Source organism: Phragmites australis, chromosome 18 (genome assembly GCF_958298935.1).
Source record: "Phragmites australis chromosome 18, lpPhrAust1.1, whole genome shotgun sequence".
Lineage (NCBI taxonomy): Eukaryota > Viridiplantae > Streptophyta > Magnoliopsida > Poales > Poaceae > Phragmites > Phragmites australis.
Window position 1 is genome coordinate 23,926,188 of NC_084938.1, and position 23,019 is coordinate 23,949,206.

The following is a 23,019-nucleotide window of genomic DNA, read 5'->3' on the forward strand; positions in this document are numbered from 1 at the left end:
TAGGACAAGTATTGCAGTGACTTCACATCTCCGAGTCAGCTTTTGTGGCTGAGTTCTCATGTCAAGTAACCGGTTTCCACCAATTCTAGGCCTCCTAAGTATCTGTAAAAAAAAAAAAGCAGGGGTCAAAAAAAAAAAACAAAGTGGAAGTAGCCTGAATTTTTTAAGTAGCTCTTTTCAGTTCATTGCAACCAAATCACCGATAAGACTATCTCGTTATAACCATCCTAGAAACTGTCTTAGCTTGAGGAATTGTTCTTACACTGCTCACAGTCCGCTCCTTCGACAGACAGAGGCCTCTCGTTTTAGGCATATGGTGAGGACCCTGCAAAAATGCGGATGCAATGATTGTTAACATTTCCAAAGCTTATAGCGCTGTAGAGAAGCCGAAAGAGAAACTCACTTTGCTCTCTCCTTTCATGGTTTCGTTAAGCGCTTGTCGTTCAACCAAGAGCATGGGTATCTGAAATAAGCAAACATACCAACTGTGGCTCTTCACTTTCTGATAAAGCCAATCGAATTGAAGTATATAGTCTGCAGAAATAGAAAACATGCATATTAGTCAGAGAGGGAAAAATTTAGAAGAAAATAATGTTTCATCAAGCATGAAGCTTGCATGACCAAAAGGGCATTTCGTCAAACTACAGTGGAACAAAGTATACTGAAGTACTTTTTCTGTAACAACTATGTGTATCTGAATTCTTTGCCTGGTAGATAATAATATAAATTCATGGTGCGCTTCAGTCTTACTTCCAAATTTCGACTACTGATATGGAGAAAGAGAAGGCTCACACAACTCATCCTGGGAGAGATTGCAAAAACCTGAGAACAGTAATAATCCATTTCCGCTTCTTTTTGCTGCCGCAACTCATCCTGACAAAGAATCAGATAGCAATTATACACTAAAGAAAAATTGACTGTAGGAAAACAATAATAAGATAGCGAAGGGCATACAGAGATAGAACCCCTAAAAAAGGTGAGACAATCTCATTCCAGATTCATACTTGCAGGCTCTGATATCAAATCAAAGTTGACAAACCAAAAATAGGACTGCACTTCAAGTTTTGAAGCAAAAAGGCATGATGGCAAATGTGCACACGTACAAAACTATGCTTGAAATATAGTGCTTCACATGCGTCCAGGAAGGAAAAGTTAAAAAAAAATGATACCAATAATAATTTTGAGATTATATTATCAAAAAAATTATGGCTCATCTAATTATCGATGCTGCAAATTATAGAATCTAATTAGAACCCTAAGTACTGCCTGTATTGGATGACTGACTACTTTACTAATCATATCATGAATCTCTCGCAGGACACAGCGAAGGACCAAGTTTTCCACCAAATTAGCACCATCTTTTCCGTATGGATATCACATTTGGCAAATGGAAACATCCCTAGGACCGTGAACAAATGTTGCACAGGAAAACGTTCATACAAGAACTTAGGGGGGGAAAAACAGAGAAGCACAAACCATAGTAGAGATGACGACGGGTCTCGCCGCCAGAGCCGGTCCTAAGGGGTTGAACGGGGCGGCTGCCCGGGCCCCTAAAACTAAGGAGTCACTTCTCGTGTACATGTGTATAAGTATATATGTCTAATAATACGATAACAGATAGAACTAGGTCTAAAATAGCAGATAGGTCTAGCAGTTCGCACGATAGGACGCAAGTGGTATGGTTCCTCCGGTCTATAAAAAATCAAGTAACCTGTCTGTCTAGCATATTTGGTTGTTTGTCTATTTCGTGTTTTCTTCCGTCCACATAGTCCAGTTTCTTACGTTTCGTGGGACCACGACTCTAAGGTGTCTCGCATGTACGCAACTTCGATCGAGAACATACGTCAGTCATTGCCATATGAGTTTTCGTTGCTGATTTTTCTCCTCTATAGTTTCTACTCCACCTTAAATGGATCCAACCCTTACTGAGATCGCACGTTTGAAATATGGAAATGTCTCCGTTCACTACGGCAATCAATGGGTCCAGCATTTGTACTGTGGTGCTAGCACCTGCAAGCAGATAGATCTAAAGCTACTATTGCTGCAACCTACCTACTGCATGTACTTATGAGTAACTAGAGTTACATGTAGCAAGTTGTATATAGGTATATAAGTATCTCTACCTAGCTAGCATGCATTAACGCAAATATACGTACGTGTACTCCGATCCCTCACAATTTTGTTCCCGCGAGTATTTACGATAATTTTGTTCCAACTTACTGTAATGAACGCATTCCAGGTTGTTCAAACTTATGTAAATGCTCGTGGACTCTACCAAAATATTATCTTTGTAATTGATATATAAATATTTCAATATTTATATTCAATAGGCCCTATTTTTAGTTTCGTCCCAGGCCACTAAAATCTCAGGACCGGCCCTGCTCGCCGCGTTGCTCGTGTTGGCGATGGTGTGCACTGCCGAGAACGACAACGATTATTTGGCAGGCCGACGGCAGAGGGGCAGGGGCAGGAGTTAGTCGAGAGGGTGTCGTCCTGGACAAATTAGCACCATCTTTTCCATATGGTAGCTGCCCGGACTGGTGGGCGGTCGGGCGGTCGAGCGGTGGTCCTCCTCGAACCATGTGACGGGAGAGGTGTCGGGCGATCGACGGGCAACCGTACAACGTGAGGAGACGGAAGGAGGGAGAGGAGGCATTGTGCAAAGGCAAATGAGCGGCCGTGCGGCGTGAGGAGGCAGTAGGAGGGTAAGGAGGGAGAGGAGGTAGAGAAATAAATTTATAAGATTTTTTAAGATCCTTGTGGGATTTTTATTCAGGTCATTCATTTTTATTCAATGGTCTATATGCGTGCATACTTATATAATGAAGAATATGTGTTGACATATCGCGAGAGTCTACATGTAAGGTCGAATCTTATAAAATTTATTTTCAAAGAGACAGTAAGTGAAGGCAAGCAGTCTCCTGTGGCATGAGGAGGCAGCAGGGGAGTAGGTGAAGGCAAGCAGTCTCCTGTGTGGCGTGAGGAGACAGCACCGCAGCAGAGGAGACGATAGATGAACAAGAGAAGTAGGATTAACAAGATGGTATTTGGATTGGGGTCAAAGGTGACGGTAGGGGATAAGCAAAATCTTTGATGGTGCGGTAAAATGTACCATACAGATTGTTTAGTTTTAAAATAACTTATATATTTTATAAAAATATAGATACAGTAGATATCTGTGAACAGAAAAGCACCTAATAGCTTCTAAGCAAATACAGTACGCACAAGAAAGAAGGTACGCTGTCACTGCCAACTGTACACAGAGGCACTGACATTCCGGTCCCACTTTACACTGAAATACTAACCCCACCTGTCAGTAACACCTTGACAGATCACGGCTCCCCGCTCAAAAACAAATCTTTTTTTTTTTGCGGAAACGCTCAAAAACAAATCACCTTCGCCGCTCCTTGCTGTAGCTCTCCGAAGGTCGCAGCCACCAGTACCCCATTCCGCCGCCTCCTCCCGCTCGGCCGCGCGCCGCCGCCGCCAATGGCGAGCCTCCGCCTCGCCGTCTGCCACCGCCCGGCTATCCCACTACCTACTCCCCACAATCACCTCCGCCGCCGCTATCTCCACCTCCAGCCCTCCTCCAACTCCCTCTCCCTCTCGCTCCCCATCTCCTCGCACCTATCCCCCACCCCTCGCCGCCACCTTCCCCCGCTCCTCGCCTCCGCATCGGCATCTCAAGCCGCAAGCCCGAGCCCTAAGCCCGCGGCGGCGGCGGCGGGCGGCGCAAAGCCAATTCCCCTCCTCGCCTCACTCGCCGCTGGCCTCGCCGTCCGCTTCCTCGTGCCGCGGCCCGCGGAGGTGACCCCGCAGGCGTGGCAGCTCCTCTCCATCTTCCTCTCCACCATCGCGGGGCTCGTCCTCGGCCCGCTCCCCGTCGGCGCCTGGGCGTTCCTCGGCCTCACCGCCACCGTCGCCACGCGCACGCTCCCCTTCGCCGCGGCGTTCGGGGCGTTCACCAACGAGGTCATATGGCTCATCGTCATCTCCTTCTTCTTCGCGCGCGGGTTCGTCAAGACCGGCCTAGGTGACCGCGTCGCTACCTACTTCGTCAAGTGGCTGGGGCGCAGCACGCTGGGCCTGTCCTACGGGCTTGCTATCAGCGAAGCATTCATCGCGCCTGCCATGCCCAGCACCACGGCCAGGGCCGGAGGGGTTTTCCTTCCCATCGTCAAGTCGCTGTCGCTCTCGTCGGGCAGCAAGCCGAACGACCCGTCGGCTAAGAAGCTGGGCGCCTACCTTGTGCAATCGCAACTCCAGGTAATAAACAAGGAGCTTGTTTATGCAGATGCCTGAAGACTGTGCTTTTACTATTACGATGTGTCGATGTTACATATGAACTGCTTTTATTTTATATCAGATATACATTTTGCTCATAGGCCTATAAACTTTGCTCCACATTGATGAATCGGCGACATGTGCTTAGATCTAGAGTCATGCATTTTGTCTTATCCATGACCTACTAGACTGAGGGAAATACAACGGATCTCTATACTTTGTTGCTGATGGGGGTGCTCAGGATGGGTTTTCCAAATATATTTGCATTAAATTGTTATTGATGCTACTAGATTGGAGCTTAGTAATGATAATTCTGTACCTTAGATTATTTAATTTTGTATGTAGGAATGTGCAGTGTTGCTAATCACCACTGAACTGAAAGGTTGTGTTCGTTCTTGAATGCATCCTGAAGAATGCGTTGGGTCATAATAGATAGATCTTTGATCGTTTATTTATATGATAAATTGATCATTTGACTACGCAAAGGAAGGAGTGGAAACTTGTGATAATTATATGAATTATAGGATATGGTTTGTAAATCATTTTGCTAGTCTAGTACTTTAGTGGACAGCTTCCTGTTTCAGACACAGTGGTAAATGCAGATCTTAATACCTGTGGGGTATAATACCTTTTCATCTTGTTAAAGAGTTTGATAGATTCCTGTGTATGGAGGTTTTTTAGTTTCCTAAAAAACTGTGGGTTTATATACTCCGCTGTCCACTGTGTGGATCCAGTACTGGTTTAATGAGTTTTTTAGTGCCTGCGGTAAAGTAAATCCATGTCCAACGGCTCAGTTTAGTTATGAGATGTAATAAATTAGTAACATTAGAGTATCATTTTTTGATATTTCAATTTTTCAACATAATAGTCCCCTCTTTGAAGGTGTGGCATTATGTCTTTATCATCTTTGATGATTGTACATAAGATTGTGTTATAGAGGTTTTCTTGTAGATGATATCACCTGAGTAATATATGGAGGTGAAGAAATCATAAGGAGTCTCTGTGAGAACCTCACTGATCCCTTTGGGAAAACTGGAAAATGCGTACTGGACAATTAATCAATGTAACTGTGAGATCTTCATATGCTATTTCAGGACTGCAGTTTAATTTTGGGTACATATCTATTTTCGTTTGAAAATTTTCGAATCTCCCGGTCTCCCACTTTATACAGAAAGTAATCTCAAACTGCAGATGTTCTATTTCATTCGAAATGAAATAACAGATATCACATAATTATGATATGCTGCTTCTAGCATGTTTATGTGCACAGGTGTGCTCTGTTGTTTGACTAATTATATTTTCATTCCTAATCGTTAAGATCATATTAAAAAATTGACCAAGTGTTACTGTTTTGTTTCTGGTGCTTAACAGGCATCTGGCAACTCAAGTGCTCTCTTCTTGACAGCAGCTGCACAAAACCTATTGTGTCTGAAGCTAGCGGAGGAGATTGGTGTTAAGATTGGAAACCCATGGATATCTTGGTTCAAGGTTGCTAGTTTGCCGGCCATTGTTGGCCTTTTAGTGACTCCTTATTTGTTATACAAAATATTCCCCCCTGAAATAAAGGATACTCCTGAAGCCCCAGCATTAGCTGCTCAGAAGCTGAAGAACATGGGCCCAGTAACAAGAAATGAATGGGTTATGATTGGTACAATGATTCTTGCAGTCTCACTTTGGATTTTTGGGTAAGATTTTTCTTTTTACTAGGAGAGTTCTTCCCAGAAATTGACTTGCAATCTCAAGTTAAACTTTTATGAACTTGGCATTTTTTTAAAATTTATTTCTTTACTCTGTTCTATGAAAGCGCACATATATACACATCACAATTAACTTTCTTAACCGGTCCCTGCTAAAGTTGTTGTTGTGAACCATGTTCACATCACGGAACACTGATCAGCTCTCTATTGCTGTATCCGGTATGGTTTCCATTTACCTGAAAGGTACCTTTATCAGTCTGAAATTAGCAGTGAGTTCCACTCTTGATTATGGAGATGTTTATTATTTTTCTTTACAAACTAAACTCGGTATGATTCAAATGTATTCAGTTTTCTTTTCTTTTAGGGAAAAAGGCTAATCTTGTTTCTGTTGTTGCAGCGACACTATTGGTGTATCGAGTGTTGTTGCTGCAATGATTGGACTCTCAATTCTTCTCTTGCTGGGAGTGCTGAACTGGGAGGATTGTTTGAATGAGAAGTCCGCATGGGACACCTTAGCTTGGTTTGCTATTCTAGTTGGATTGGCTGGGCAACTCACTAACCTCGGGATTGTGTCATGGATGTCAAATTGTGTTGCCAATGTTCTTCAGTCTTTCTCATTGAGTTGGCCTGCAGCATTTGGTGTTCTTCAGGCCTCGTACTTCTTTATCCACTATCTGTTTGCGAGCCAAACCGCACATGTTGGAGCTTTATACTCAGCGTTTCTTGCCATGCATTTAGCAGCTGGCGTTCCAGCTGTACTGTCGGCACTTGCCTTGACATACAATTCAAATCTCTTTGGTGCACTAACACATTATAGTAGTGGCCAATCTGCAGTATACTATGGAGGTAATTTTACTTTTCCATCTCCTTTCTTGAATTCTTTTTTTTCTTCAAAGTTTGCAAGCAATCCACCCTACTTGTTTCTACCCCCACCTTTCAATGCAGATGCCTAGTGCAGTTCATTAACTGATCAGCCTCTATTTAGCATTGCAATGTTTAGAACACATTTTGATTTGACATACCATTTTTCTATTTTGTCACTCTGATTTGCTACTAGTAAATCGTTCTTTAGCATCAACTCTCTATTTCACCAGGTATAGGGAGTGAAATTCATAATTATAAGTACCTTCGTATATTTGCACATAACAAAACCAAATCTCCATGGAGCCTTATATAGAAATGAAACCACAAGCTGCACATGCAGACATTTTAAGAAAATCCTTTCATTTTTGTACTACTATTAAGCTATTCATGTAGGTATTTTGAGCCTTCACTATTTACTATTTTCTACTGAATATCCTGATGTTTTCCTTGTGCAGCGGGGTATGTTGACCTTCCTGATGTATTCAAGCTGGGTTTTACAGCAGCCGCAATTAATGCTGTAATCTGGGGAGTTGTTGGTGCATTCTGGTGGAAATTTTTGGGGCTTTATTGAGTGTTGCAACAGTGTAAGTTCGTCAAAATTGTACCTTACTAAGCAAGTAATCCATGGCTCACCATTGGGGGGGGGGGTCTTGTCAGAGGCGCTTGATGAATGCATAATAATATAGTAATGTTCATCATTAGAAGTTTTTTAACATGCTACATTTGCCCAAAATGATCAACCCAGAAGGCAGATGGGTGTTCATAGGTTGTTGACGCTGTCTTATATCTCCTTGTTGTATTACCGCATTTTCCCCATTCACTGCAGGAATGAGCTTTGATTTTTTATGGTCCAAAACTCCGTATTTTCTTCTAATCGTAGCCGTTATGTTCCGAATTTTCTGTTTATAACAATTATTAAGCACGTAGCTAATAAATACAAGGCTAAAATTTGGAAAATAGGAAGGGCCACGTCCAGATCAGGCCGTTATCCGGAACGTTGTCCGTGATGTGGTCAAGCGGAATCAGTCGCTCTTGTGAAGCTGCGGTCAGGCCACAGCCAACGCAGTCAAGAACTAGTCTCGCCTAGGTTGGCCGACTCTAGGCTCCTCCCCTGGACGTGAACTACTCTCGTCCACCACGTTCCGACCTATGCTCCGGGCAGCCTTGAGCAATATATGGGGGCAAAAATTCAACATGAGAAGCATTCCAAGGGGAAGAATTCAACATGAGGGGCAAAAATTCAACATGAGAAGCATTCCAAGGGGAAGAAGGTGCACGAAATCGCATGCAGGTGCAGCATGCGAATCGAAGCGCGTACGAGAGTCCGCGCTCACTTGAGTTGCATCCCAGCTGCTGCAACCGAGCTCGGTCTGGGTCGGCGACGGGCAGCTCGACGGAGTGGCGAGACGCTGCCATCGTTCTTCCGCCGCTGCTGCAGAGTGCAGACTGCTACTTGCTGGTTGCTGCACTCGGGTTGACAGGGTCAGTGGCGCTCGGTAGTAGTAGCAGTAAGAACATCTCCAACGGTTTCCCTTCAGGGATCAAAATCCCTTCACGACGGGATTTTCGTTCCCTTCAGCGCTCCAACGGTTTCCCTTCACGGTTCCCGTCACGACGGGATTCCCAGGGTCATTCCCTTCAGGACGGGATTCTCTCTCCTTTCCCTTCGCGGTTCCCCTCGAGGGGAAGCTGTTGGAGATGAGAGGAAATAAAGGGAATGAGAACAGGGAAGGGAATCAGGAAAGGAACGAAATGAAGGGAATATGGTTAGAGATGGTCTAACTAGTAAGCTTCGCTTGTTAAATATGGTCCTTCGCTCGAGAAGTCGAGCCAACAGAGCATGTGGAAGTGTGGAAATAGCGTAGCCATGTTACTTTACTCGTCAGTTCGATCCTCACACTGTTCATCTACCTGATCCGATTTTGCGATTGTAGAGCTGGCAACTACCGACCAGCTTATAACTTGAATTTGACCGACTGGTTACCTCCCGGCATGATCCACACGAAATCATTGTCATCGTTCTAAATTCATTTTCTAAATGTTCATGCAGAGATTTTCTCCGAGTAATCCCGGACCCAAGACAATAACAAGGAGTGATGACAACCTGCAATAGTGCACTGGCATGTTCAAATCAAGCGTAGATGGGTGAGCGACCAGACATAGTTGTTCAGGGCGAACAGCAATGTCTTATAATAAGTTTGGCAAATGAAAGATTTTTGTTACATACTGCACTTGCACACAATAACTACATGGCTGCCTTCATCGTTTAGCATCAACGTTCAATGTGAATCGCTGACAGACATTGGATGGAAGCATTTCAATGTCAAATATTACAGCATGAACAAATAGATAAATTCCACACGCCCGGCTTAAGATTAACATAGCACTCGAGGTACCTCTTAGCATTCTCAGACAAGCATTTCTTTTCTGCATGCTTAATAGTAACAAGCCGCGCAACACGCTTAATAAGGTCTATATCGCCAATCTGCTCTTGATCTGCTACTTCCGCTGGGACCATATCCGTACTGGAAGAACAAACATTGGTTATTAGATGTGTCATAGAGGATTAGAAAAATGGGTGACAACCACAAACAATCCAATTAAACCTATAGTTCTGTTTTGAAGGGACTTAATAAATTTAATTTATACTGTATACGCCTAGTATGCCATGAGAACATATTTTGAGCTTACATCATAGTCTAGACTGCCACAGAACCTGCCAAAAGATCGCATTGAACCATAAGCTCCATAAAGGTCCATGGGTTCCATGTAACCACCGGTAGTTGAATCACCCTCGAGCGGTGCAGCTGTGTCTATTGCAACCTGAGATACGGGAACAGCTTAATTCACAATTTTTTCCAGAGGAAGAAAAGCCCAACGCTATCATCTTTGACATTAGATGCAAGGGTGGCAAGGGCAAGGGACGCCAACAGTCTTACCTCATGTCCCAGAATTTCATGGCTTCTGCGAGCTACCCGATCTGCCACGCCCTCATCAGCAAAGGTGACAAAACCAAAACCACGGTGGCCACTTCTTTTAGGGTCCTATATAGGAATTAGAAAAGTTGAGACAACTTGAAATGCTATGACATGGCAAATAATGACAGCCTTAACCTCACCTTTGGAATATATGCATCTACGATTCGCCCAAATCTACCGAAGTATTGCCTAAGGTCATCAGTGTTTGCTTCTTGTGGAAGCCTACCAACAAATATCTTTTTGCCTATTCCTTGGGAGGATCCATAGTAACCTCCTGGTCGATGAAAGTCAAACGGTGGAATACTTAGTCCACTAGAAAAGTTTTGCTTTGTCAAATCTGAGACAAATTTATAACGGATACTTACTTCCATAAGCTGATCCTGGATGATCATACAGTGTTCGTGCACCCAAAGCTGCATACCTGGTAGCAGCTGAAATGTATGAGTTGTATGCACCATAGCCACCCTGAGATGGCCTGCTCGGGGGGTATCTGACATCTTCATCCTGATGCAAACAGATTTTCAGGTGGCAGTAAATAGTATGTGGATCTAGTATTCTAGCGCAATGGGTCCTAAGATAGCCCAGTAGAAGCTAGTAACTGGATTCCCCACCACTGAGCTCTATAGCTCTATTTCAGAATAGGGTAACTACCTTCGGAGTTGCACGGTCAACAACTATAGTTGTACCATCAAGCTCATGCGACTCTTGCATGATGCTGTCCACAGATTCTGTTAAATTACAGTAAAAGTTAGAATAATGCAAAAACACAGATAACAAATAGGAATAGCTAAGACAAACATGAGCGTGACAAAGGAAATAACACAGAAAAAACATGATGGCTCAGGGGAATAAGCATTAGGCCATTAAAAATGAGCAAAAAGCAAATAACAATAAAATAATATGGCGCAAGAACTGCAACTAGAATCCTATCCCAAATCCTAGCAAATCAAAATGACAAGCGCAATCAGAAAAGATCAAATGAAAAGGACAGATTAACAATTGTCTGCAAGTGTAATCAACTAACAATATATAAAAATAGATCCTTTGCTAAAGAACAAACTGCAACAAGATAAGTGGGAGCTTTGTGAATCACTCGGTAGCATTTTCCCCGTACGAGTTGACATGTAGGTTGACAAGTAATTGTTACACCATAAACCTACCTGCACTCTGAAAAGTGATAAACCCAATTCCACGATGCCCTTTTGAACCATGTTCCTGCACAAAAAGAAGAGTGTGGAATGCTAATTTTAGTAAATTTTTTTCATATTTGATCCCCAATCCTGCAATGCCACATTACCATTGCATGTGACATGACAATGCTTTTTAAAAACTTGGAGCAAAATACTCATCCAAAACAAAGTTTCTGTCTTATGATCTTAATGCTCGTAGTAACTACAAGGTCAGTCCTATTCATTATTCAAAATGCTGAGGATGCACTGATATAAATTCAATCCTCATCTTCCCTGGCACTCCACAGACTGATACAAGAATCACGCATCACCAATAAGGCTATATAAATTCAGTGAATCCTAAAAGTTGACGTATACAAGTCAAAAAAACTAACTTCATTCAGTGACATTTCAAGGACTAATTTATGGGTTTACTCATTATCAAACATACAGTTGTGCTTAAGATTGCATGCTAAATCCTCTAGGCGCTGATGTCGACCACATATGATTTATTTAAAGGCCCTTAGGTTATATCCAGATTAGGGATTGTGTCTCACACTTTATATAAGCAATAATTGCTACACATAGAATACTAGCTGTAATGTTTCATTGTAAAACCACTTCCAGTTTTTCAAACCTTTGGCATGTACAGATCAAGAATTTCTCCAAAGGCTTCAAAATGCCTGTTAATACAACATTCCAGTTTAGACAAGCTCGATACTAATCAATAAGAAAATTAATAATGAAGAAAAAGCAGTAAGGCTATAGCTCACCTACGAAACATTGATTCATCCACGGATTGTGGAATTCGAGCAACAAATATTCTAGTAGCTTTCTTTGTTCCTTGTGATTTCATTTCTTCCTGTATTAAGAGAAAATTACACCATAATCATTTCAACTACATCTTGACACGAATCATAAGTAGACCATATGGATAGTACACAAACGAAAGGTAAGTATTTGTATGTTATTTACCTTTGGAGTTGCTATCTTCACTTCTAAAGTCCGGTTCCCAAGAACATGCTCACACTCAAGAACATTCTAGAAGGATGTTGTAGAATGGTTCAGCAGAAAAAAAATGTAAATTTAACATTGAAATTGGAGGAAATATAAAAAAATTGCATACGGACTCTATGTAAGATCTAACTATGTACAGGACTTGTTACGCAGTATCACGCATGGAGAAAATGAAGGGATCTTTTCATTCTGTTACTACCTTTGCATCATCAGCTGATGAGAACGTTACATAGCCAAAACCACGAGATCGACCAGAAGAGCGCTCCTATTATTTTTCAACATGCAAGAAACATGGAGGTAAATCAGTATGGCAATCAGCATGATGGCTAATAGTTGCACACCTATGTTTTTCTTAAAAAAATATACTATCAATTTTCCTTGAACAAGCACAAACATTCAAAATCAAATACTAAACTTCAAATAAAATGAAAGAAAAAATAACAGTTGCTCGAAAAAAAGAAATAAAATAACACACAGGACACAAACATACAGCCACACATAATTACCTATTTCTAAGCAGCATAATCTTGCAGTGAAACAAATAACCAATGGTTCTCCGTACAACTTAAAAATTAAATACTTCCAAAATCGCAATGCTGCAAAATTAAGGGGAAGAAAACACAAAGAGTATAGCATGTGATCCTTAATATGAATGTGAATTATTGTGAACCTTCATGACGACGCAATCATCTAGGGGTCCAAACTTGGCCATGTACTCTCGTAATCCTTCAGTATCAACATCCCAGGGGATACCCAGAACCTAAGTGCATTAATTGTGAATCCTCGTTATTCCTCAAGTGAGGCATTCCTGTAACAAATCTCACCCCCCCCCCCCCCCCAAAGAAAAAGAAGGGTCAGTCACTTACCACCAGCTTTGTAGCCATTATAACACTGGCTGCAGATCAACAACACAAAAACTCTTCGGCTCTCTAGTCCCTCTGGTCCAAGAAAACTCTCAAGCAATCTACTGAAAGTTCCCAAGATTAACAAAGATATTACCTTGAAAAGAACATTCATATCAGACTCGGAGCAAAAAATATGCATTTAATTATCAACGATACAGCCAATGGCAAAAGCAAGATGTAAAGTGTCTCTATCTATGCAGACGAAAAAAGCAACAGAAAAGATCTGAACGCTCCAATAGGACATTCCAGAACAATAATATTGATGATTGCAATTGGTTAGCTGGGTACAATATAAATGATTAAAAGATGCCAACTAATTCATAAGGAAAAGGGTAACGAGACATAAGCAACTGGGTATATCGACAAAACTACTCCAATGCAGAAAAAACCTTATTAATTTTACATCAGGATGTATTTTGACTATTCAGTTCCAGAGAGATAAAAAGTAGTCCTCCAGCAATTAAGCGGGATACAGCCAAAAAGTTCGGTATTCCCCTGTGCCCTCATTCGGCTCATGACAAATTCCAAATTTACGTCTCAGCTATGCACCACAGCTTCAACAATAATGAGAATTCTTTTTCCACAGAAATTTTGGCCCCAATGCAAAGGCACAATTCTGGACCTGCCCGTCCGTACCAGAGACACGATTCCACAGCCCAGGATATAGGGAAGGGCAGCAACAAATTACCCCAAAATTTCGCCGTAAATTCCTCAAAACATGGGCGGCTTGGCATGAGGCGAGGGGATTCAGCTAAACCCCAAAAAAATGAAAATTAACAGCTCCCGCGCCTTAATCGGGTGCCAAGGAGTCCTATCGTGCCCAACTATTGTCGACTTTAGGCGCTGACGAAGAACCTAATCGAACCGTGGGTTGGACTAGAATTCAGAAGGGCACCACGTAGCGCACGAATCACAGGTAAATGAATGGAGAGAATTGAAGATTCCTATTGATTGGGAACAAAACCAACTCCTAGAACAAGGAATTCCATCCAAGCAAACTAGGGCTACGTACCAATAGAAGAAGAAAACCAATCCACTCAGGATGGATCTCCGCCCCACTAGACCGAGGGAGGAGCGGCGTGGCGGCGGCGGATGGAGGATCAGGCGGATTGAGGAAGGGACCGGCCACCGGCGACGAGGTGCTCTGCTGGCTCGCGTTGGGATTTCGGAGTCTAGGGTTTGGACACTTTAGAAGCCTTCCTCTGCGTCGCAGACCGAGGCCGAACTCTCGCTCAGCCGGTCGGTTTGCCTCACCAGCATATCCATTTAGGTACAGTTGTATCTTAGGAGACAAATTTTGATTTCATCAGTTTTTTAAATAGAAATTGTAAGTCTAAGAGCATGTAGATTAGGTGCTTAGAAGAGATGATTATAGAAAAAATAGGTTTTTTTCTCAAAAGCATTGACGCATATGTTTAAGCGGATGACAATATGCTTACTTAAGCACAACAGCTTATATTAGTACTAACAAAATATCTAATTATGTTTAAGCATATGAAGTCTTTTTTTATTAGAGATTATAATTTTTATGTAGATGATTAACACTCATTTTTCCTTAAAAGCAGTATAAAAAAACAGGGTTTTTCACTCAACCGCACCGAAATATGTGCTTAGACCGATAGGAATGTACTTATTTAAACATAACTGTTTATATTAGTACTAATAAAATAATTAATTATGTTTAAACACATATAGTTTTTATTTATATTGAAAATTACAATTTTTATGTAGATACTTAACACTCTTCCTCCTTAAACACCTAGTCATAAGCACATAGCATTGTTCATGTTGTAAAAGTCATCTAATTTTTTTTTAGAAATTTGCGGTAGTTTAATTTTTAAGAAAATATATGGTAGTTAATATGACACACTACTGCAGAATACATCATCAATAGCAGTTCAATATCATCATCAGTGATGGATTTTAAACCGACATTGATTACTCGGCACTGACTATCAGTGCCAGGTATAAAACCGGTACTGAAAATCACTATCAGTGCCGGGATAGTCGGTAGCCCAAAAATTGCACGATCCAAAATGCATCACATGCACATGCATCCATTCTTCTGATGTTTAAGTCACGATAAATACTTAATACATTAATTCAAACTACATGCATTTCTAAAATAGCATCAAATACCATTACATGTATAGATGATATCTAAAATTTTAACTCTAAATATTATATCAAAATGATTCAGTGCATAAATGAGCGCACTAGCTGTTGCTTCAAATGGAAGTTCCATTGGCCTTTCATAAATAACGAAACTGTTACTATCATATTGAAACTTAAGATATGACCGATATTTTCCTTCGTAGACCTTTCTACATTGACGACCAAGTAATGTGTACCCCCACTGCTGGGCAAAAAGACGTAATATTAAAGTCAAGCTATGATCCATTCGCATTCGAGTGTTCTAGTAAAAATCCTACAGACAAAGAGAAACAATAGATGAAAAAATTTAATATTATTGAAATAATCCTAACTACATGTTCATGTCACCAACTATTTCAGCTGCATGTAACCACGAGAGCTAGGAGTCGTTGCAAGCACATCCTCATTCTGTTCAAGCGCTTTCAATTTGAAATAGTTGTAGTCCAAAAATATGTATCCAAGTTGCAGGTTAACCGATTGTAGAAACGCATGAGCAGCAGATCTTTCAACCATAAGTCTTTGGTCGGTTTCGGAGCTTGATGCTCTTAATTTGATATATCCTTCTATATAAAGCAATGCTAAAAGAGATAGTGATCTTCATTTTATTGTTATCAATCAATGTGGTCATCACCATAGGTGGTGTGCTACCAAGGTCCGCAATAACGTCATGTAGCCATTGTAGATAAGAAAGCAACTACATCAATCGGCATGTTAGTTTCTAAATTTGTTAACTGTAAACTGCAATATTAACTGATCTTCTTATAATTTATAGCAAAGGGATTTTCATCTCTGAGCATGCAGATGTATCTAAGACAAGTCATATGTACGTCTACATGCCCAAAGAAAAAACACCAATTCCATATCAATCGGCACATGTAGATAATCTCACAACTATGTCAAGTCATCAATTATAGAACAAGGAAGTACCAAATTAGTTACTCATTGCGAAGTGATGGTAACATCTAAAACACTGATATAGCGATACACAACTAATATCATGACATACACATCAAATAATAAGCTAACATATTTTAAACTAAAATACATATATAATTTCAGGACCTAAATTATCTAACTAAAATTGCTAACTATGATTTGCTAATTACAATTTGCTAACTTGAATTTGATAACTAACCTAGGTGTTTTGAGGCCCTTCTGGGTAGGAAGGGGATACGTCGTTGAGGATCTAGAGGTCGGGAGTACGAGGGTGGTCACCTAGATACCCGGATAGGATGAAGCGGTCACCTCCACGCTGCCTAGATTTACGCCCTCCACCTCCATTGCTGATGCTGCTCACCATGGGGACATCGAGGAGGCGACGAGGAGGAGGCGGTGGGCTGACGCGCGACGAGGGTGAGGAGGTGGCGGTCGGCATGCAACGAGGAGGACGAGGCGGCGGCGAGCCGACGCATGACGAGGACGAGGAGGCGGCGGTCAGCGGGCGATGAGGACGAGGAGGCGGCGGGCCGACGCACGACGAGGACGAGGACGAGGAGGCTACAGATGGGGAGGAGGCGGCGGTTGGGGAGGAGGAGCGGCATCAAGTTGAATGGAGCAAACGAGGAAGCGACTAAGTATTGGATATAAATATAACACAGGTATCAGTGTCGATTCTAGTTCCAATCGGCACTGGTTCTTAAACTCCCGCGCGTGAGTAATATTTGAGGCGCCAAGAACCGATTGATAGACACTATCAGTGCCAGTTCATGGCGCCTCAATCGTGGTTCGCGCGCGGGAGTTTAAGAACCAATACTGATACATCAACAGTATCAGTTACGCTCGAACCGACACTGATGAGGCGCTACTTATGATCTGTTCTATAGTAGTGACACATTCACAATATTATAGCTGGGAGAGTATTAAGGATGAAATGACCATGGCGAGCGTCAGCGCCGACCGGAGGTGGAGATAGCATCATGACCCTATTTACCTTGTGTGGTCGAAGAGGAGAGGTTGGAAGGAGACGTTTGAATGGCCAGTGAGTTGACCTAAACGGAGAGGATGGAGTTGGGGAACCACCTCTTAGTGTAGTGGTAGAGCTGGGGGTATAACTTCATCTATTAGGGTTCAAATCCTGGTACTCACGATTTATACATGCATGAGTGTTTTCAGTGGTATTATGTGGTGGAAGGAGACTCGCCTATGGTGGGAGAGGTACTAGTTGAAGCAAGCAAAAGGAAGAACATGCAGCTAACTTGCGCGCCACCGCATGTTGCTAATCAGAGTGTTCTTGGGCTATGTTGTTTCCAATTGACATGTCGATGGAAGGTGTCTATTTGATAGTTTGATCAAACCTATAACAAATGATCTAGACATAGCTCTTAAATAAATTTGTTAAATACATGGTGGCTACAACTTGACAAGAATTAACAAAAGAAAAGAGTTGGTTTCCAAAGATCTCTCTATCCCTCTATTTCGATTATTGTTGAGTTCGTTAATTGTGTTTTTACACATGATTGCATTGTCATTTACTTGATTGGACGGAAACTTAGACCAGCGCATACATAAGCCAGCAGGTAATTTACATAGAGTTTTGTTATCTAAGCACTAGCTATTTTTCATCAAAAAGTTCATGTGCCATTGAGATGCTTAAAGTTCAGGTGCCAAGCATTGAGACTCAAGATTCGTATGTCCTCTGAGGTTCAGCATGCTACCAAAAGTCTACATTTCTCCAACTTAATGTCGGTTTAGTAATGCGGCGAAGCGTGGCACTGAAGGGAGCCGGCCAGGGCCAGACGCCCTTTATCAGCAGCTAGACCAGCACCCAGCAGCCAAAGGATGACTTGGCTCGTCCAGCTTCTATGCGACGAGTGACGAGGACACCCTGACCAGGTTGAGGATAGGAGCACAAACTAGACAAATTGGCCACATCGGGCACCGACTTTTGCACTCCGGCGCCCTCCCCTGGAAACGTGAGCCCTGTGACGTGACACACGTGACACGCCCCATGCAAAATGTTATTGCTGACCTCCACCTCCAACTCCAAGTCCGAGGTCCTACTCCTACCCATCGGCGAACCCCACCACGAGTCTCGTTCCCCACTCATGCCGACTCCGATAGGTGGCCGGGAGGAACCCGTTAGGTGCACGTGGGTGCGGTACAAGAGTTATGATCTCAAGTGTATTTTATTGATCATGTACAAGTCCTATTTATAGAGTACAAAGGATTACAAAAGCACAACAAACGCTAAGCTACGTGACCGGGTGATCTAGACAAAGTGGAGATCTAGACATCGTGCAGGAGTGATCCGATGTAGAAGGGCGGCGTGCTTATCCATAAGACGTTGAGAGACCTGATGATTCGGGAGAGGGTTAGGAGAGGAGACCCGTTCAGGTGATGGAATCATAGATGTATAGAATCGGTCTCCTACCCCCCCCCCCCTCCGCGCAGTATGGACTGGGGAAAATGTGCAGACTATCTCTGAACTCGTTGAACTGCACCGACGATAATCCTTTAGTGAACATGTCTGAAAATTGTTGGGTAGTAGGCACATGATGGACTTTAACTTCCCCAATGGACACCTTCTCCCAAACAAAGTGTAAGTCTACCTCGATGTGTTTAGTCCTCTGGTGCTGCACTGGGTTGGAAGATAGATACATGGCGCTCACGTTATCACAACAGACAATAGTTGCACGATGAGGTGGCTGGTGAAGTTCATGAAGAAGTTGCCTCAGCCAACAAGTTTCGGCCACTGCGTTAGCAACACCCCTATTCTCGGCCTCCGCACTAGATCGAGAGACTATGTCCTGGCGCTTAGAAGACCACGACACCAAGCTATCCCCGTAGAAGACACAATACCCAGATGTGGAGTGCCCAGGGTCCCGGCATCCGGCTCAATCCAAGTACAAAAATGCCTCAAGATCTCAGAACGATGACTTGAACTAGTGCAAGCCATAACACGAAGTGCCCCGGATGTACCGTAGAATTCGCTTAGAGCAGATGAATATGTGGTTCACATGGCTGATGCATGAACAAGCAAATTTGTTGAACTGCAAAGCTGATGTCCAGCCTAGTAAGAGTCAGATACTGAAGTGCACCGGCTAAACTCCGATATTATGTGAGATTGGTGATTGGAGGGCCAGAAGATACAGACAATTTAGATTTGGTGTCAATGGGGGTAAGGCACGGATTGCAATAGGACATGTTGACGCGCTCGAGAAGTTTGAGGGCATACTGCTGTTGGGACAAGAAAAGGCCAGTGGGTGTTTTGCGCATAGAGATGCCAAGGACATGTTCTAGAGGACTGAGATCGGCCATAGAAAATTCATTGCATGATTTAGAGATGATGTGGGAAAGAAAGGGGGTGTTGTTGGCAGTGAGAATGATATCATCTACATACAAAAGGAGATAAGCAATGTGTTTACCTTATTTGTAGATGAAAAGTGACGAGTTAGCCTTGGATCAATGAACTTGAGAGACTTGAGGTACAATGTGAATCGAATAAACAAGGTTCATGGTGCTTGTTTCAGGCCATAACTTGATTTGTTGAGACGACAGACATGAGAAGGACGAAGGGGATCAAAAAATTTAGTTAGTTGTTGCCAATAAATAGTCTCCGCAAGAGTGCCATGAAGAAAGCCATTCTTGACATCTAACTGATGAATTGACCAATCAAGCGAAGTGGACATGCTAAGAACAACACGTATGGTGGCTGGCTTGGTCACCGGACTAAAGGTTTCACTGTAATCAACACCGGGCTGTTGGGAGAACCCACGAACAACCCAACACGCCTTATAACGTGAGATAGTGTAGCATTTAGGCCACTAGGTAAGTTGTAAGTGTTTTGGTGATTAATAACAACTGTATAATTGTGACTAATAATTTGTTTTAAAGGGAATAAAAAAATTTAGTTCACAATGATAATTGGGTATGCTTCATCCCTAAAGCGATTATATGGATGATCAAATGACATGTGTGTTAAGATTAAGGATCTTCTAGTTCTAAGTGTCACAAAGGAGATGAATGACATTTATAGTAATATATATCTATTTCCTTAGTCCTTTGATCGTACTATAAAGAGGGGCTAAGAGTAGTAGCTTGACTTAGTGAGTCTATACTTGGTTTGATGCACACTTATGAAATTCTAGCACTAGATAGCTCAAAAAAACCCATGGTTGAGATGTCGAGTAGTTGGAGCTCAAGAAAGTTTGAATTGGACAAGCTCAGAAGTCCTTTTAGTTCATCGGATGATCCGGTCTTGTGAAGCTTGTTCTCATCGGATCATGTTTGGTCATCAAGTCAGAAAACACATTTCATACACATGATGGTCTAGTGATTAATGTTGTGGAATCACCGGATACTTTTCTGGGTGACACGTGTCCAAAAATATTGAAGTGTTATATCGAATGGTTCGGTGTTAGTTTGTTCAGAGCACCGGACTAATTTCAGTAGAAGTGGAATTGTCCAGAAAAAATTAAGTTCAACTCACTGGATTATCCGGTGATGCAATGATGAAATCATCAAACTATTTATTCCAGAGGCGGTTCTAAGTGATGAAGTTCACCGGATGGTCTGATGATCATGATGTGTGCACTATACTCTCATCACCAGAGCAATATTTCCAGAGAGGATTGCTTCGGATGGTGTGAAGAAGTTCTACTCACCGTATAATCTAGTGATGAACAAATATGTATACTGGAGCATTTCCTGCAGAGAAGATTTTGAGGGCAGAAGAAGTTCAACTCATCGGATAGTCTGGTGATGGCAATGAAATAATCACCAGAGCATATTTTCCAGAGAAGGTTGCAAAAGGGCAGTTTTGCTATGTTGTACTCACCGGATGGTCCGGTGCTAAGTGTGTGCTCACTGGATGATAACATCAGATTATTTCTCAGCAGTAACAGCTAATGACAGCTGGTATAGTGGGGATTAGAATTTGTACTCACCGAATATATTTGTGGAAGAAATCAATTCTTTTGTACTCACTCAATTGTCTTAAAGAGACGTTATTCATAGGATCTTGACAGTGCTTCCCAAGTCGCAATACAACATTGTCATCTCTCTTCTTCATGAAAGTGACATCAATGACATTACCATCACTGACGCCGTTGAGAGGATATGTGTTTATGAGATATTCTTGTTTGGAGATCATGAGTCTTCATCCAAGAAGAATCTTGCTCTCAAGGCAAATACAATTGACAAGAAGAAGATGATGATGAAGCTCCCATCATTAAGTGAAAGCAATAAAGATGATGATCACATGGCTTGCTTTCATAGGCATCAAATCCATGCTCTTGCCTTTTATTGTTTGCTTGACCACTAACGGTCTTGTAAAGGGCATCCTTAGATTAGTAAGTCTTGATGCATCTATATTTTACCAAGACATTTAGCCTCTTATTTTTCTTTTGTAATGCTTGCAAATATTGAGCATTAGTAGCATAAGTATGTATATCAACATTATAGCAATGAGAGCAACCTTGACTAGTGGAAGCATTAGAGAGCAAAATTGCATTATTAAAGGAAATGATATTCCTAAGGGCATCAAATTGCACTTCAAAAGCTTTATGAGTTTCTTCCAAACATTTAAAATTCTGTTAAAGTGTAGCATTGCTACCCTCTAGACTAGTAATAGATTCATTGGCTAAACTTAATTGCTTGGTCAAATCCTCAATCTTTCCCTTCTCTTTAGCAAGGAGCTTCTCGAGTTCAAGGTTTCTCTCCTTTTCAAGAATGATCAAGACCTCTTGCTTCTCGAGAATCTACTCTTGACTCTCTATTGTCTCAATTAGTTCTTTCATTTTAGTTATGACATTTTTACTTAAACCTTTAGCAAATTTTCACAACCACTATCGTTATATATGAGTTTGGGTTGTGATTTTACCTTGCGCCCTTTTGCCATAAGATAAATGGGTGTGTCGTTGTCGTCGTTCATGTCGCTAAAAAGTGAACTTGTTGGTGGAGTGGAACAGATGGCAATTATGGCGACCCCTTCATCATCAGAATTGGAGACGGAGTCGGAGTCGTTTGAGTCCCACCCTTCGCTATTGTGAGCTTAACCCAAATAGATCATCTTGCGGGTCTTGCGCTTGTCCTTCTTGTAAGGCTTGCTCTTCTTCTCTTCCTTGTCCTTGTTCTTCTTCTTGTTAGGACACTCGGCTATCAAATTGCCAACCTCGCCACACACATAACAAGCTCTCTTGCATTGTTTTTTCTTGGTCTTGTTAGCCGCCCTTTTTCAAGAATTTCTTGAATTTCTTCACAAAGAACTCAATTTCTTCATCATCGGAGCTCTCTTCTTCACTTGAACTAGCTTTTTCATCTTGCTTGATCTTGCTTGCCTTCAATGCAACATCTTTGTTCTTGGAGCTTGATCATTGTTTGACAAGGTTTTTTACTTTCATAGCTTACTCCTCCATAAGCTCATGCGCTAGGATCCTTCCTAGCACATCACTTAGCGTGAGTTTCTTGTAGTCCCTTCTTCACGGATGAATGTTACTAAGGTGAGATTCCTTGGTGCAAAGGCTCTCAACAATCTTTTCACCATCTTGTGCTCATCTAGCTCATCACTTCCAAGCCATCGAATCTTGTTTACTTAAACCATCATGCGGTCATATATCTCTTGGGGAGTTTCATCATCTTCCATCACAAACCTTCCTAATTTTCCTTCCAAGAGCTCAATCTTTGACTCTCTTACGCTTGTGGTGCCCTCATGTGCCACTTGGAGTGTCTCCCAAATCTAATTAGCTTCCTCAAGCCCATTCACCTTGTTGAATTCCTCAGGGCTCAAGGCACTAAGGAGGATGCTCATTGCTTGAGCATTCCGAAGGATTGCTTGTTCTTGCTCTGGTGTAAGTTCCATGTCTTCCTCTGAAAAATCAAGACCTACACATACGATCTTCCAAATGCTCGGATGTAGTGATATTAGAAACATCTTCATCTTGTGCCTCTAAATAGCTTAGTGCGTACCATCAAAGTACGGTGCACGCCCAGAAGGCACGGAGATAAAGTTTTT

At 42.1% G+C, this 23,019-nt stretch overlaps 2 protein-coding genes across 2 annotated transcripts; one reads left to right on the forward strand and one right to left on the reverse strand.

Moving 5' to 3' along the window:
* The first annotated feature begins 3,383 nt into the window (after window positions 1-3,383).
* LOC133899211 (dicarboxylate transporter 2.1, chloroplastic-like) lies at window positions 3,384-7,691 on the forward strand. Its single transcript, XM_062340184.1, has 4 exons — window positions 3,384-4,266; window positions 5,656-5,969; window positions 6,379-6,827; window positions 7,301-7,691. The coding sequence occupies exons 1-4, from the start codon at window positions 3,490-3,492 to the stop codon at window positions 7,414-7,416; spliced, it is 1,656 nt and encodes a 551-aa protein (XP_062196168.1). The 5' UTR covers window positions 3,384-3,489; the 3' UTR covers window positions 7,417-7,691.
* A 1,298-nt stretch (window positions 7,692-8,989) lies between these two features.
* On the reverse strand, window positions 8,990-14,187 carry LOC133898923 (heterogeneous nuclear ribonucleoprotein 1-like). The gene is made up of 14 exons (XM_062339742.1): window positions 13,927-14,187; window positions 12,876-13,008; window positions 12,680-12,769; window positions 12,209-12,274; window positions 11,968-12,033; window positions 11,766-11,854; window positions 11,630-11,675; window positions 10,984-11,038; window positions 10,475-10,551; window positions 10,189-10,327; window positions 9,964-10,097; window positions 9,785-9,889; window positions 9,537-9,668; window positions 8,990-9,370 (listed from the first exon to the last, which is right to left on the reverse strand). The coding sequence occupies exons 2-14, from the start codon at window positions 12,891-12,893 to the stop codon at window positions 9,308-9,310; spliced, it is 1,080 nt and encodes a 359-aa protein (XP_062195726.1). The 5' UTR covers window positions 12,894-13,008; window positions 13,927-14,187; the 3' UTR covers window positions 8,990-9,307.
* Window positions 14,188-23,019: the final 8,832 nt, after the last annotated feature.

Bases quoted from the DNA above. Each gene is read 5' to 3' on its own strand.
- LOC133899211 (XM_062340184.1), top strand. From the start codon at position 3,490: ATGGCGAGCCTCCGCCTCGCCGTCTGCCACCGCCCGGCTATCCCACTA. The intron at 5,970-6,378 runs GTAAGATTTTTC...CTGTTGTTGCAG, and splicing joins GTCTCACTTTGGATTTTTGG to CGACACTATTGGTGTATCGA. The intron at 6,828-7,300 runs GTAATTTTACTT...TTCCTTGTGCAG, and splicing joins ATCTGCAGTATACTATGGAG to CGGGGTATGTTGACCTTCCT.
- LOC133898923 (XM_062339742.1), bottom strand. The intron at 10,328-10,474 runs GTAGTTACCCTA...TGTTTGCATCAG, and splicing joins TTGACCGTGCAACTCCGAAG to GATGAAGATGTCAGATACCC. The intron at 10,098-10,188 runs GTAAGTATCCGT...TTCATCGACCAG, and splicing joins TCCAGGATCAGCTTATGGAA to GAGGTTACTATGGATCCTCC.